This window comes from Mauremys mutica, chromosome 6, assembly GCF_020497125.1.
Source record: "Mauremys mutica isolate MM-2020 ecotype Southern chromosome 6, ASM2049712v1, whole genome shotgun sequence".
In the NCBI taxonomy this organism is placed as follows: domain Eukaryota; kingdom Metazoa; phylum Chordata; order Testudines; family Geoemydidae; genus Mauremys; species Mauremys mutica.
In genome coordinates, this window is record NC_059077.1 from 84,844,634 (window position 1) to 84,861,579 (window position 16,946).

Genomic DNA, 16,946 nt, shown 5'->3' on the forward strand with positions numbered 1-16,946 from the left:
ATCAGCTTCAGTTACGTCAGTTTCGCATTCTTACCTTCAAGTAATGAACCTGCATGAAGACTTTTTCTGCATTAAGACCGTGTTTGATTATGCATGTTCCAGACTCACTCACTTCTCCTGTGTTCTCTTTGTTTGGCCTAAAATGATTGCAAATCAATTAAATTGTTGACAAGTGAGTAAAGAACTAATGAATTACAAACTTTCATTGCCCAAAATGATTATAATAGGTTGGTATCTTCAGACACTACTCACTAGTACATTAGTCTCTGTTCTACTTTGGATCTGAATTTGTGCTAAATAGCTTAGCAGTTCTCAGCTGGGGGTCCACAGCCCGCTGGGGGACTGCAAGCCATTTCAGGGGGTCCACCAAGCAGGGCCACTTGGAGCCCTGGGCCTGAAGCTTGGAGTTCTGGTGCTCTGCAGGGTGAAAGCCGTGAGCCCACATGCCCCATGGGGTCAAGCCCTGAGCCCAGGCACCCCACAGGACTGAAGCCCTGAGCTCTGGTGCCCTGAGCCTTGACAGAAGCTGCCCCACGGGACTGAAGCCCTAAGCCGTCCCCACAGAGCTAAAGCCCCAAGGTGCTAAAGCTCTGAGACCCCACCCTGTGGGGCAAAACCCTCAAGCCTTCCATCCCACAGGGCTCCTGAGCCCCACTCCCTGCAGGACAGAAGCACCCCCCTGAGGCTGAAGCCTGGAGCCCCCAAGCTCTGGAGTTTTTATTGCATGTTGGGGGAGGGGGGCTTTGAAAGAAAAAGGTTGAGAATCCCTGAAATAGCTTAGCTAATATGAAAAGAAGTAGAAATAACAAGAAATGTATCCTTCTAATGTAATTTTGTGTGTGGCTGCACAAACAGCTGAGGTTAAACTGAAAGCCAACACTAAGCTGGTATATAGTACTTGCTCTTCCCTCCCAGACATGACATCATATTGCATGGCATTTCATTAAGAGATACTACGTAGACAGTAGTGTTACATTATGAACAAAGGCAGACAAAAAAAGGCAGAGATATATGAGATGGAGGTATATGGGAAGGAAGGATATTGAACTCATTACATCCGGCTACATATTTCACTTTTCATACCTGAACAGAGCTTAACAGCTCACAAGACTACACCTGCAAGAATGAATAGCCTCTTTCATCTACATTTAATACACTACAGAAAAGTATAAGCCTTCCATTCTTTTTCTTCTTTGGTTTGTCATTTTGTGTGCATGTCAGCAAAAAACAACCAAAGCTTTGAAAGAGAGAGCCTGCCACACAGAGCCTTGGGGATTCTCAGTCAGACAGACAGTTAAATCCAGAACAAATTCAAACTATGTTAACTCTTTAGTATTGGGTCTTCAGATTGCCAAGCCTCAATAGGCATGATGGAAGCACATACTAGTTATTAGTGCCTAGCAGTCCTATAAGTTTAATCACAGAGAAGAAAAACTAAAGACAAATTATGCAAAATTTCCCCCCTCGTCTGTAAATGGGGTCTTCCATACCACAGCCACAATACTGAAGTACTAATTCTTTCTTGTCTTTAAACTTCTTTCCAAGAGGTCCCACACTGAGGCCACTGGGTGGCCAAGGAGGACTTGACAGCACTTCTTTAGGAGTCTATCAACATGACTGAAAACAATTCTGGAGACTTTAAATATAGTTTTAGTATGAGTGAAAGGTGGCAAACTAGCAGTTCTGGAAACTTAAGCCCTATTTTTCCCCTCCACAAAATAGGGACAGCACAGGTAGCAGCAGTCCAGGCTTCCTTTTAAACACTATTAATATGTCTCTGAGGGACCAACTCTAAGAGTTAAGTCTCGATACCCATTTAAACCTTGGTCTCTGCTTTGATTGCTAACAAAGACTGATACAAGCAGCTAATTTTACTTAATCCAATGAAGAGACAACAAATATTTTTGGTTACTAATAACCAGTCATTATTCACCTAAAGATGAAAGGGACATATCTCGTTACTAGTCCTCTGAGCCATCCCTTCTGTAAAGTGTGTGCATCTGTATTAAAGAACAATTAAACAAACAGAACTTAATCCACATTCCATAATTCACTTAGTACAACCTATCTCAGTGATTCCCAAACTGTGGTACATGAGAATGTTGTAAATGGTATGTCAGACGCTCTTAAAAATAAATTGTTCAGTTTCAAATCAACAGTGGTTGCATGAGCTGCAGCTTGCCAGAAAGTGGTTTTGAAACAAAATGCATGTGCGTGGACGATTTTAGCCATAATGGTGAACACATTCACCAACAATGCCAGCACAATAGTTTTATTAGTGGTGTGCTGTGCACTGTGGCTGTGCAGATGGGCACTGTGCTCTCATCTGATGAGCTGGATTTCTACTGAGCTTAGCCTTCAGCTTGTGCCACATTGCACAACTCAAGCCATGAGGAAAACTTGCAAAGCCCTATGCCACATCACCGGAGCTCCTTTTTTCTGAAAAAGAACATGCATATAGTGCTAGTTCACAGTGTAGGCAAAACTTGCAGCTGCAAGGACACCCAAGACTTAAAGGGCAAACTACAGGACGCTGCTGCAGAGCATGCTGCGTCTGTAACCTGGGCCTAACAGAGGCTGCAGCCTGGCCCCTGCTAGGCTGCAAGGCAGGGGGCACATAGGGAATTCTCTCCTGTCCCTGCAGGGAAGTTGGAGATGGGGGTGATTGGTTGGTCTGGTGAATAAAAGCCTAGATACAGGGCTGGCTCTTCAGCAGCAAAGCAGCTGGTCTGCTGAAGCTGGAGTCTTCACCAAGGAGGATGAAACTCTGTGCAATTTCCCCAACACTGCAAGCATCTAGGCAGGGCCGGCTCCAGATCCCAGCGCGCCAAGCGCGTGCTTGGGGCGGCATGCTGGGGGGGGCGCTCTGCCTGTCGCTGGGAGGGCGGCAGGCGGCTCCGGTGGACCTCCCACAGGCGTGCCTGCGGAGGGTCTGCTGGTCCCGCGTCTCCGGTGGACCTCCCGCAGGCGTGCCTGCGGATGCTCTACCGGAGCCGCGGGACCAGCGGACCCTCCGCAGGCACGTCTGCAGGAGGTCCACCAGAGACGCGGGACCGGCTACCGCCAGAGCGCCCCCCGCAGCATGCCGCCGTGCTTGGGGTGGCGAAATTGCTAGAGCCGCCCCTGCATCTAGGAGGCAGGGCCCTGCTTCATTGGGAGTCCGATGGGCAGAGAAGCAAAAAGGCTTCATGGAGCTGAAAGTGCCTTATACTCTCACAGCCAAGATGCACCCAACTCTCTATCTCAAGGGTCGGCAACCTTTCAGAAGTGCTGTGCCGAGTCTTCATTTATTCACTATCATTTAACGTTTCGCATGCCAGTAATACATTTTAACGTTTTTAGAAGGTCTCATTCTATAAGTCTACAATATATAACTAAACTATTGTTGTGTGTAAAGTAAATAAGGTTTTTAAAATGTTTAAGAAGCTTCATTTAAAATTAAATTAAAATGCAGAGCCCCCCGGACCAGTGGCCAGGACCCGGGCAACGAGAATGCCACTGAAAATCAGCTCGCGTGCCGCCTTCGGTACCGGTGCCATAGGTTGCCTACCCCTGCTCTACCTCTTCCCCTCTCTGAGCTGCCTTCCATTTTACACACACACACCCTTCTCACTAATGGCACTTTTTTTGTTTTCTCCGAGAACTACTCAAAATGCTTTGTATTTTTCTTGATTTAACTTTTGTAAAAAGAGAACCAGACTGAAATTTGGCTCAAATTCAACAGTAATCAAGATAAGAATTAGCAAGAACTTCAAACTTAAATTAGACAAGTAAAAAAAAAAAAAAAAAAAAAAGATCAACCGATTGAACGTACTTCAGTGACATACCAAAAAATTTCAGTGGGAGGCTCAGAGCTTTAGCCTCTTGGGGCGAGGGGTGGCTTGGAGCTTTAGCTCCATGGGGTTGCAGGGCTTGGGGCTTCAGCCGCATGGAGCGGCTTCTGCCAGGACTCAGAGCCCTGAGCCTCAGAGCTTCAGTCCCATGGGGCACCTAGGCTTTGGGCTTCCTGCTTGGCAGGCCCCCTGAAATGGTTTGCAGCAGATCCCTGCTTGAGAATCACTGGGTTAGGACACTCACCTGGGATGTGGGAGTCTGAGGCTGAAGTCCTTGCTCTACCTGATCCTGAGCAGGACTTCAACCTGGGTCTCTTACATCCAAGGTGATCGTGGGCTATTTTGGGGAGGTCTCTATCTTGCTTTCTATTTTATTTTATATTTGGTTTCACTCCACATCAGAAAGAAAACAAATATCAAAGCCTCACAATTTTTCACTGAACTGTATTCTTGTTTTTTGGATAGCCCTAGTTATAATCAAACATTTTAAGCTTCTTTAGGTATATATTTTACTAGGGAGTCCATAAGTACTTAAGGTAAGCCTATTAATGCCTAAAATAAAAATGCACAAAAAGGAGAAATAAACATGTGGTACTTCAAACATCAATTTTTCAAGCAGGTAGTACATGATCCATTTTCAAGCAGGTAGTACATGATCCAGTAAAGTTTGGGAACCAGTGGTCCATCTAATCCAAAATCATTTTTAATATGCAAGTATTCAGAGCATTACATTTCATACAGAACTAGAAAAGACAGTCCCCATTTTCTAACAGAAACATGCCTGTGGTTCAGCAGAAGTTCATCAAACCCAATATGTTTTTGTGACACATTTCAGGTTTGATTAATTGGCATTTTCTAATGAAACCCCATTTCATCCGAAAATTCATGGGTCTCACAAGGATCAATTTTCAGTCTGGTCCTATTCAACATCTACATACAGCCACTAGGTGAACTGGTCAGATGACCTGGACTCAAGGACCAGAAATATGTAGATGACGCACAACTCTACCCATTCTTCCCCACATACAATCATACCACTACCACCGAGATAGCCAAGTGCTTGGATCAGATCAGGTCATGGATGAAGAAGAGCTGGTTGAAGCTAAACCTGGGCAAGACAGAGGTGATAGTGGTGGACAGAGGAAAGCATTCTGAATTGTTTACAGTCATGGTGCGGTCTCCTTTGGTTGAAGGTACACCCACAATTGGTCAATTCAGTCTGTAGCTTAAGGAATGCTCCAGGACTTTTCACTGATGCTAAGCTTTCACATAGCTGTATCTTGAGTAAGGATCCGATTCTTTCACAGAGATCACAGATTCTGTGACTTTCCAAGACTTCTGTGACTTCTTCTGGGGAAGGGCTGGCGCAGTTGGGTCAACACCCCTGGGGCTGGAACAGCTGATAGCTAAGTTCCCTCTAAGCTGCGTGGCTGTGCAGCAGGCTATCAATAGCCATGCAGGCTCGTAGCCACAGGGGCCTGGACTGGATAGGAAGAGATAGGGGGTGTGCAGGACCGCGGCGGGGAGAGGCGCCTCTTCCCCAGCCCCAGAGCTGCTGCAGCTGGGGAGAGGCACCTTTCCCCCCAGCCCAGGAACTGCTGCGGCTGGGGAGAGGCGCTCTCCACCAGCCCTGGGCTACTGTGGCGGGAGAGGGCTGGGGTGAGTCCTCTCTCCCCATCACAGCCCTGGGGCAGCCTGCACCTCAAACCTCTCATCCCTGGCCCCACCCCAGAGCACCCCCAGCTGGAGCCCTCACCCCCCTGCACCCCAACCCTCTGCCCCAGGCCTGAGCCCCCTCCTACACTCCGAACCCCTTGGCCCCATCCCTGCCATTCGTCATCTCCATATTGGTGCACATAAAATTCATTCCGCACATGGAGATAAAAAATTAGAGGGAACATTAGTTGACAGGTAGTCAGCCCCAGACCCGCTGGAACAGCAGACCAGTAGCTGGCCCCAGGCCCAATGGAACAGCGGCCCTGGGCCTGCTGGAGCAGTGACTGGGGTTGGATCAGCCCCCCTGGGGCTGGAGCAGCGGCAGTCAGCCCCTGCCACAGGAGCAGCGAGACTGGAGCAGCTGCAAGTCCCCAGAAGTGCTCTATTTGTCATCCCTCCCCTCCTGCCCTGGGATTATCAGTAACAGTCTGGGACAGGTTGCGGGCTTCCGTGAATGTTTGTTTATTGCCCACGACCTGTGCCTGACTTTTACTAAAAATATCCATGACAGAATCTTTACCATAATCATGAGTAACACTTTATCATCTCCGCTTGGCTAGGACAGTGATTCTCAATCCAGGGCTTGTGTACCCCTGGGGTACACAGAGGTCTTCCAGGGGGTACATCAACTCATCTAGATTTTGCCTAGTTTTACAACAGGCTACATAAAGAGTACAAACTAAACTAAACTAAACTAAAAGTCAGTACAAACTAAAATTTCATACAGACTGACTTATTTATACTGCTCTATATGCTATACACTGAAATACAAATACAATATTTATATTCCTATTGATCTATTTTATAATTATATGGTAAAATGAAAAAGTAAGCATTTTTTCTGTAATAATGTGCTGTGACACGTTTGCATTTTTATGTCTGATTGTGTAAGCAAGTAGTTTTTAAGTGAAGTGAAATTTGGGGATTCATCAGACAGTAATCTGGAAAGGTTGAGAGCCACTGGGCTAGAAGACACCATCCCATCTTGGAAAATGATGACCTAGTGTTAGTTATTCAAGCCTTCATCACTTCTCAGCTTGACTACAGCACTGCTACATACCAGACGCCTTCAACACTTAGGAAAGTCCAGCTGGTCCCAGGGGTGGCTCCAGGCACCAGTGCAGCAAGCCTGGGGCAGCCTGCCGGTCGCTGTGAGGGCGGCAGTCAGGCAGCCTTCGGCAGCATGCCTGCAAGAGGTCCACCGGTTCTGCGGCTTTGGCACGGGACCGGCAGATCACCCGCAGAAATGCCGCCGAAGGCCGTCTGACTGCCGTGCTTGGGGCGGCAAAAAACAGAGCCGCCCCTGAGTGGTAAAGAAGGTTGCAGCACATTGTCTGAGCAATGCAGACTACCATGAACACATCAAAGCAGTCCTGCCCCCTGACTCTGACTTCCCACAGAATATTGAAACAAGGTTTCAGTCCTCAATGGCCTGGGCCAAGGGTATTAAAAGGCCATCTAAAGCTCCAGGATGAAGACTCTAGTTGACAGTTTTGCTCTTCTAGCACAATGGAACTCTCTACAATAAGGATAAAAGTCATCTATTGAAGAGACAGTGTTTTTTCACGGGCCAACCTAAAACTGTGGAATGAATTCCTACAGAAACGAAGACCATCACAAAACCATAACATGTTCCACTCCAAATGCAAGGCACATTTTTGGACCTTGCATTCTCTAACAAACATACAGCTGTGTGTGTGTGTGTGTGTGTGTGTATATATATATAATTTTTAAAAAAATCCAAAACTAAACTCTTCATTGTACACACTTCTTTCCCTAAGGAGAGGATACGAGAACAAGCATATGGCAGATGTTAGCCATGTTTCTTAATGTATTACTGGAATGCATAGGTGCTAACTTCCTCTCTACCTGTGGTTACACGACCCCCCCCACTCCGCCCTAGGCCCATCCCAACTCCACCCCTTCCTCTAAGCCCCCACTCTGCCCCTGGTCCCACCGCACTCCACCCCTTCCCCCAAGCTCACATCCCCATTCCGGTTCTTCCCACCCCCTGCCTGGAGGACGCCTGGTCCCCTCTCTCCCAGAGCCTCCTGCATGCTGCTGAACAGCTGATCGTGGCATGCAGAAAGTGCTGGGAGGGAGGGGGAGGAGTTGATTGGCAGGGGCTGCTGATGGGCGGGAGGCACTGGGGAGAGGGGGGAGCTTGGCTGCCAGTGGGTGCTAAGCACATGCTAATTTTTTTTCCATGAGCACCCGTGGAATCAGCGCCTATGCTGGGGAGGGATAGCTCAGTGGTTTGAGCATTGGCCTGCTAAACCCAGGGTTGTGAGTTCAATCCTTGAGGAGGCCACCTAGGGATCTGGGGCAAAAATCAGTACTTGGTCCTGCTAGTGAAGGCAGCGGGCTGGACTCGATGACCTTTCAAGGTCCCTTCCAGTTCTAGGAGATAGGTATATCTCCAATTATTATTATAAGACACTCATTTACTAGAGTGATACATGTGGTCAAATGACTGTGACTGACGACACCATCGACTCCATCCACAACACCCCATCTAGGAAACTCTTGCCAACCCACAAACACCTGAGGAGGTCCGCAAAGCAATTAAACAAATGAAGAACAATAAAGTACCAGGTCCTAATGGCATACCAGCTGAAGTACTGAAAGTAGGGGGAGAAACACTGACTAACAAGCTTCATTTGCTGCTCCTCAAAATCTGGCACCCCGAAGAAATCCCCGCTGACTTATGTAATGCAAACATCATCACCATTTTCAAAAAGGGACACAGGGCCGACTGTGGCAACTATCGAGGCATTGCCCTCCTCTCCATTGCTGGGAAGATTCTTGCTAGATTCTTACTGAATCACCTGCTCCCTCTTGCAGAGGAAGTACTTCCGGAGTCCCAGTATGGCTTCAGACCATCACGAGGCACCATCGGATCAGTCGGGCAGATCCAGGAAAAATGTCAAGAACAACACCAGGAGCTGTATATGGCCTTTATTAATCTGGCCAAAGCCTTTGACTCTGTCAACCATGAGGCTTTGTGGAAAATCATGTTGAAGTTCGGCTGTCCAAGCAAATTTATCACCACTGTAAGATTCCACCATTATCAGATGACTGCCTCCATTCTGTGCAATGGCTCTACCTCAGAGCCCTTTGTCGTCCAAACTGGGTAAAACTGGTACCCACCCTTTTCTCCATTTTCTTAGCAGATATGAAAATGTTAACCCAAGACTATTTGCCACATGGCATTGGCATCCAATATCACACTAATAGCAACCTCTTCAACCTTTCCCGTCTCCGTGCCAGAACTAAAGTAATATCGACAACAATAACCAAACTCCAATATGCAGATGATTGAGCTGTAGTTGCACACTCAAAAGAGGATCTACAAACAGCCCTTAATTGCTTCTCTGAAGTTTACAAAAGCCTAGGGCTAACTCTGAACATCAGCAAAACAGAAGTTCTCCACCAGCCAGCTCCCAGTTAAGCATCAGCTCCAGCAAGAAAGATCTACATTGACAGAGAAGAAATAGAAAACAGAATACTTTGCCTATCTTGGCAGCCATCTCTCACAGAGGGCAGACATAGATGTCAAGATTCAGCACAGAATCCGCTGCGCCAGCTTTGCCTTTGGCAGACTGTCTCAACGGGTGTTCAACATCACAACATCAAAACACACACTTGATTTTTAGTTTATAAAGCCGTGGTAATCCCAACTCTCTTCTACAGCTGTGAGACTCGGGTGACCTACACAAAACACCTGAAAAACCTCGAACATCAGCACCAGCACTTTCTTTGGAGGAAACTCAACATAAAGTTCGCCGCACTAATGCCAGTGTCCTCACAGAGGCAATTATCTTCAGTGTTGAGGCCCCGATTATCCAGTACCAGCTGAAGTGGAGCAGGCACGGTGTGCACACGCCTGATGTATGCTTACCAAAATAACTGCTGTAAGCCCAATTCACCAAAGGAGAAAGGAAACAGGGAGACTAAAAGAAACGCTTTAAAGACATCCTCAAGATAAACATCAAGAGATGTGGCATTGACACCACACACTGGGAGACAGTAGCCCAGGACAGGGATGACTGGCAAAGACTTGTCAGAGAGGGAACATTCGTTTTTGAGGAAAATCGCCTTGCCCTGGTTGCAGAAAAACGCCAGAAAAGACAGATAACTGTCACGCAGCAATTGCGGCCCAACCCTGACTTCCAACACCACCTGCAATGTCTGACAATGAGTCTGTGGCTCAAGGATCAGACTCCTCAGTCATTGAAGGACCCATAAAAAATAAACACCTGTGAAAGAGATCATCCTTGACCTCGTGGGATCACCGACACAGACATGTGTGTGGTAAAATAACTTAAATAGATTAGACTAGCCAATGGCTACTACTAGATAGGTGGTCAAAATTAACTCAGTTTATTACTGCCCAGGGATCCCTGCAATAACCACCCCATCATGTTGCCATGAGTGGCAAACTTCCGCAACCATCTACTGTGGGTTTAAAGTGTGGGTTTTCATATTATTCATATTCATAGCCTTGAAAAGTGGACATGTATACTAAAAACCACAGACTATAAATGAAATTTTCAGCAGCCTCCTTGCTACATTTGTAGGTACTGTAATCATACTTGAATAAGAGTTCTCTTTCACACACACAACTCGGGATTTCATTCTGATTGATTCTTCAAACACACATAAAACCCCCACATAATGCCATTTTGGTCTGCAGTCATGGAAATGGTTGCAATATCACAATTCTGTAGACTACTGATGAATCAAGTAAGAGGAGATGAAATACAATTGAGAAAGGACTTGTGTGAATATAAAGGTCTCATCACTTTTAGCATTTTGAAAATATTAATAAAAACAGACAAAAGTGACAATTGGATGGAACTTAATTAGATTTTCAAAGCAATTTTCACTAACATCCCCCTCTATGCAGGTGATGCACAGATCTGCCTCTCTGACCCTGAATTCTCCCCCTTTGGTCAGACTTGCATCTTTGACTGCCTTTGAATGACATCTCTTCTTTGATGTCTTACTGCCAACTTAAACTCAACATGATGAAAAACATAACTTCTGATCTCCCTTTCCTCTTCTGCCCATTCAACACTGACAGCTCCACCATAATCTCTGTTATCATGGATAAGTCAATGAAAATGCTTGCCTGGTACACATCTGCAGCCAAAAAGGCAAATAGGGTGCTTAGATTATCTCAGTCTATACCTAATGGGTCTAAGTTTGGTCATCACAATTTAAGAAATATGTAGTGAAGACTGAAAAGATCTGAAGATAAAAAGCTATAGGCATTGTAGGACTTACATATAATGAGCTATAATTGCAAAAGCTAGAATTATTAATACAAAAATAAGTCAGTGGGGACTTCACTAAGGTATCCAATTTATGCTGGTAGGTTGGCAATATGAAATCTGATTAGTTCCTCCTTTTACCCTGTTTTATACATCAAGATTAAGAAGAAACCTGAACCTGAAAAGCAGCACTTATAGAACCAATGAAATTAAATACTTCTCACACACTGTGTAGCTTACCAGGGGAATTTGCTGATGCAGGAGGTTATCCAGACTAATTCTATGTCTGGATATAATAAAGGACAGGATAATTGCATGACTACTAATATTATTTTGTAGCTATACAAGTTAGAGGTAAGCGTACTAAGATCTTATGCTTGAAGGTGCAAGAGAACAGTAATCTATATTTGGCTAATGATTAAATTCCAGTTTTAGGAGTACTGCCAAGGGTGGCATGCCACAATGGCCAAGCTACTGCACATTAAGATTCTGCAACAACCACAAATGGGACCACAGCTGTTTTAAGGGATCTAAAGACCATGTTGCAAAGTTCTCAATCAATTTTTTAATTTTTAATTCCCTTCTCCAAATTAATTGGCAGGTAATCAGACTGAGGATTTTGTTTTGGCCAATTATAGAGATAGTGACAACCTGTAAAATTTAGATCCTGATTCCAGTTTTATCTCTGAAATGTCCACTGATGTTCTATGTTTTAGAAGTTTTTCAGTGTGAAAGTTCCACTTTAACAACGAGAGGAAAAGAAAAGGGAAAGAATGGTTACTTATTTTATAACTGTGGTTCTTCAAAATGTTGCAGTCAGTGTGGATTCATGGTTAATGATTGATTGTCTGTAAGAAATCCACCAGGTTGTTGCTGACTCCTGGAAGGTGAAGAGCCATTGGGTTATTCCATGCTAGTGACACCACATCCATAGCTTGATAGCTTCTTGGCACATGGGGTAATGATCAGGTTTCTCCTTGCTTGTTAATATAGTACATTTTAGATGTATTTTCTGTCAAGATCTGCATTGTGAAATTTCATAGAACAAAGATAAATGTCATGCATGGAAGCCTGAGAGCTCTGAGTTCCAAGATGGTTGTGTCAAATTTCATGTCATTCTGTAACTAAGTCCCTTGCATCTGGAGATGGTGCAGATGGGTTCCCCAACTGGTTACTAATGCATCCATGATTAATGTCATTGTGGGAGGAGGGGCAGAGAATGGTATTCCTCTTCATACATTCTTGGGGTCTAGCTACCAGTTCAGTTCCAAGATGACATATGGTGGGACTATGACTTTATTATTCATCTCATGTCTTGATGTGGAATAGACTGAACTCAGCCAGTGTTACAGAGGCCATGAATGAAGTCTGACAAGTGATGTCACGTTTGTGCATGTTGACATGTGACCTAGGATTCCGAGGCAAGTCCATACTGCCATGGTTGGATCTGGTATTATTTAGTTCAGTATTGATTGCAGGGACAGGGATCTGTCCTCAAGCAGCTATACTTCTACTGACCAGGAGTTGATCATGGCTCTTATTAATTCTATTCTCTCTCATGGAGTGAAAGATGACTTCTTATAGCTCACCAAGAGGGCCAGCTGGGCAAACATGGAGAGGATGTATTTCAGGGGTGTAGTGGTCTCCTGCCTCTGATCAGCCAGTTGCCTAGATACAAAAGTTGTGGATGCCTCTCCTCCTTAGGTATGCCATTTTATCTCACCATTCTGTGGAGAATCTGAATGACAGTACATTGTACTGGTAATGGTTGGGCCCTACTGTGAACCTCTGGTATTTCCTGTGGGTTGAGTGAATGAAAATACACATCCTATTAGGCAAGAGCTATGAATCAGTCCTGAGCCTGAAGGGATGGAATAATGGAGGCAAGGATTACCATCCTGAATCTGAGACAGCATATACATTTGTTCAGTCTTCCTAGGTCTATGATAGGATGAAGACCCTCTTTCTTCTTCAGAATATGGAAATATCAGGACCAGAAGCCTCTTCCCCTCTAATTTTGCAGTACCTCATCTGTGGCTTCTAGTTGAAGCAACAAGGCAAATTCGGTTTGTAGAAAAGTATTCCTGAAAAGGGATGGTTGGGGGGCAAGGATTGGAATTGGACGGGATAGCTATGAACGATGATCTCTAGCATCCATCTGTCAGATGTGATGGAAGACCAAGCCTGGTGGAAGTGGACAAGGTGATTTCCAAAGAATATATTCTGTCCTAGACTGACTTGGGTATGGCTCCCAACAATCCCATCAAATCTGCTGTCTTGCAGCAGGTGGGGAGTGTGATACTGAGAAGGAGGAAGACCAGGATACTTTATAAAGCTGATACTTGTAAGACTTACAATATGGGTCTGGTATGCAAATCCCCAAGGAGCACAGGGTGGCCCTCAAATCTTTAATGGAATGTAGAGTATTTGCTAAATATTCAATTATTTTGAAGGGCAGGTATTGCAGCTTGTATTGCAGCTTGCATCTCCTTGGGGATGCCTGACCCTGCTAGCCATGAGGCTCTTTGCATCGTTATAGCTCTAGCAATGCATCTGACTAGTATCTGAGGTGTCCATGGCCACTTGCAGAGCAGTTTTAGCTACTAAATGGTCCTCACTGATTATGTCCTGCCCCATGTTAAAAAATTGTACTTATACAGAGTTCCAGGGACGTGGAGGAGTAAGCTTTCCTTCCAGAAAGGTCAATTTTATTTTTTTTCTTTCTCCCTTGGGTTGCTCTTGTTGGAGCTAGATTTCTCCTGCACTGCAGAGTCAACTCACAAGCCCAGGCTGGGTTGAACATAAAAATGTTCAAATCCTTTCTGTGGGACTTGGTACCATTTTACAAAACCTTTTCGATGTGGCAGGAATGGTGGTAGGTGTCTGCCAAGAAGGCTTTAGCAGGGTTGAGTATCCCCTTTTTATTGGGAGAGCAATTCCATCAGGATCCAATGCAGTCAGGATATCAAATAATTTATGGGACTTCTCCTGTATCACTGAAGACTGAATGTTCAAATGTCTGCTATCCTCATTAACAGCTCTTGGAAAGCTAATTACTGCTTCATCTGGCAACAGTGAAGTGAAGTTCTTGGGAGGCTAAGGGGTTGGTGTTGCTGTCCCAATACTATGTCTGATGATGCCCACATTCCTCCTTGCCCAATGTCAGTGGTCTGTCTAGGGATGCTGCTGGAGAACGTGAGAATGTGTGGAGTGAGAAGGGGATCAACTTCCTGGAAGCCTGAGATGACAGTTTTCAATATGCCTTCAATAGGGCCATGGTGACAAGCTGTAAAGGTATGGTTGGCTTGCATGGTGGTGGCCAGTCCATTGCCAGTCAAAGTAAAGCTGTGACAGAGCCCTGAAAGAAGAGATTCCAGGTCTTTCCACTGGGTCTCTGATGACCTTGAGGGAGATGGATTTCTGCTTGATGATGGTCAGAAAATGTGACCTGGTGACAGGAAAGAGGAATACACGTTCTCCCAAGTCAGTACCAAGGCACATGGTGTTCTCAGTATTGGGTTCTGTTCCAGTGCTGGCAGTGGTCTCAGTGCCAGGTTCATCATTTGGGTATATGTGGTTCCTCCAATAGGGTGTCTGCCAGTACCATGAATGACTCTAATGGAGTTCAATCAGTTTCTGCATGGTCATCATTGCTCATGGAGTCGGTTCCTGAAGCATGTTTCGCCAAATCCTGCAAGTATAACCAATTCCACTTCACTAGCTCTTATTTTTATATTGCGCATAGTGGGCTTATTCTTGAAGGTTTGCTTTAGCCTCTCTTTGAGGGATGACACCATGCTGTGCCTAGAGTCTCAGCTCCTATCCTCAGAATATCCCCTATCAGCACTGAACTTCATTGCCATGGGTGTCAGTGTTCCCAGTATGTATGCTGCAGTAGCTGCCAAGTCACCTGCACTCTGACTAACTGGAAGATCAGGCATCTCCTCACCACTCACATCCTCACTGGGGCTGGAAGGCTCACTGTGAACATTTGTGTCTATGTATCTCAGGAGAGCTCCTTTCTGCTTAGATAGAAAAGCTTCCTTTGCTTCCTTTCTTTTTCTGAATGCTGCCCCAGAGGGATGTTTTCTTCTTTCACTCATGACTGCTGTTCTGTGCCAGCTATAGTGACTCTCAACACTCAATTGAAGGGGACAAATAAGCAGTTTGGTAGCAGGGCCTGAGTGAGGGAAGATATCAGCATCTTAAGGGCCTAACTGGCTCCTACTACTTCAGTTGACTGCCTGTTCTCCTCAAGTGGGTTCAGGGAAGCAGCAGGAAACAGGAAGCTCCCTGAGAAGCTGGTGTTAATCAGTCCAGGCTCCTGGGGATGCTAGAGAGGTACATAAGAGGCTCCTCCTCCTCTCTCTCCCTGCAGCTCCTGCTGCTTTCTGTTATTCCCTCTCACCTTTTCTCCTGCCTGCCTGGTATGTCTCTTGTGCCCTCCTTCCTCCAGCACAGCACTCCACCATCTCTTTTCATCTAAAGCAGAGAGAATACATATGCACCAGCAGAAGACACAATTTTCTACACTCTAAGTCCTAGTGGCGCCCCGACCATAGTCTGGCACCTGAGGTGGCCGCCTCAGTTCGCCTCATGGTAAGGCCAGCTAACGCAAAAGAGCAGCAGGTTGGATACTGCTGGATTTCATCTCAATATCATGGGCAGCAAGAGAGAACTGGGGGGTTGCGGTGACTCCCTGTTATGTCCTCACACAGGAGCAAGAGGAAGCACAGGGCACATGCAAGTATCAAAAGACTCTGATCTTGCATGCATAAGTCACATGCACACTTACAGTGGGATCTACACAGACATACTTAAAGAAAGGGACAATACGGAATAAACAATAAAAAAAACAATGGAGGCCTTCTGCAGGCTATACAGTAAGCAGCAGCAAACATTTAAATCCTGCTGTGTCCACTAAAATGAAGTGGGTTCTAGCCCACAAAAGCTTATGCCCAAATAAATTTGTGCCACAAGGACTCCTCGTTTTTGTTTTTTTTTAAATGTCCTTGACAGCAGTTAAAATGAGCCACAGAAATCAAAGAGACAGGAATGATCACCAGACAATGAGTTGCCTTTATGGCACCTACTCTGTAACATGTAATAGTGACAGAGTCTGTGAGGAGAAATGATTAATGATTGTTTCACAATTATATGGGAATACCACTGTGCGAAAGGCAAGCAGAATGGAAGATATAGAGAGATCGGGATATCCGGAGGGGGGAAGGGGAGCAGAGGGCAAAATTAGAAGACAAATAAACTCTTCTCAGTGTCAAATGGGAGACAGAATTTTGGCCCTACAAAAAAAAATTGGTTGGTTACACTACACATGTACGCCCACACACACACGTTTTTAAAAAGCAACAATTGTATAATTAATGTCAAACAAGGCAAACATGATTCCTCAACACTGAAACAAAGGAAAGCAAATGTCCAGATAAGCCACCTATCACCAGAAGCCAGGTTCCTAGTCTAAAAATATAAACTGGTAATCAGCAGTTGTGTTGGTAGCAGTTGTATGGTAGCTAGTGATAAGGCTTGCTTTTGTGTTTGTACCTATCATCAAACTGCATACTTGTAACTTGTCTGACCCTGCTTACAAGTCCAATGTACAATTCATCAATAAGCAGCAAAGCAGCTACTAAAAAGAGTAGAGTTATGCAGAGCTGGAGCATAACACTGACTGGGACAACATGAGTTCATAAGGTAGAACTTTATCTGCTTCTTGTGAACTGCAGGAGTCCAAGAGGGAAAACCTTTCAGGCCCTAGTGAAAAGGTGTGTTGTTTACAATATTCTGAATCATATCCTACAAGCTTATATGTGGGGCAGAATAGGGCTAATTGGAGGTGGAACTGGCAAGCCTTATTTTCTTGGGTACAGGATGTGGTGAGAAAAGCTGCGCACTGTGGAAAAGTTAGACACCTCCTCCAGTTCTCCCAAGGGAAAAGAACATCGCAAACCCCCAAGAAACCCATTGCAACAACCCCACCGTTTTTGTGCCATTATTAGTGAGGCAAGAGCCCCTTTCTTTGACATGTCTGTTGTTGGCTTCAATGCCTGGGACAAACCCCCCCCAAAATCTCAGTTATTACTATGCAAAGGATGGATAGATAGAT

At 45.3% G+C, this 16,946-nt stretch overlaps 1 protein-coding gene across 9 annotated transcripts in view; it reads right to left on the reverse strand.

Annotated features, from left to right (window-relative positions):
- LOC123372719 (aminopeptidase O (putative)) overlaps window positions 1-16,946 on the reverse strand; it is a 388,654-nt gene that overhangs the window by 143,684 nt on the left and 228,024 nt on the right. For all 9 annotated transcript variants that reach the window (XM_045021081.1, XM_045021084.1, XM_045021083.1 and 6 more), the window contains one exon: window positions 35-137. In XM_045021081.1, coding sequence (XP_044877016.1) covers window positions 35-137 — 103 coding nt within the window. The remainder of the gene's footprint in view (window positions 1-34; window positions 138-16,946) is intronic.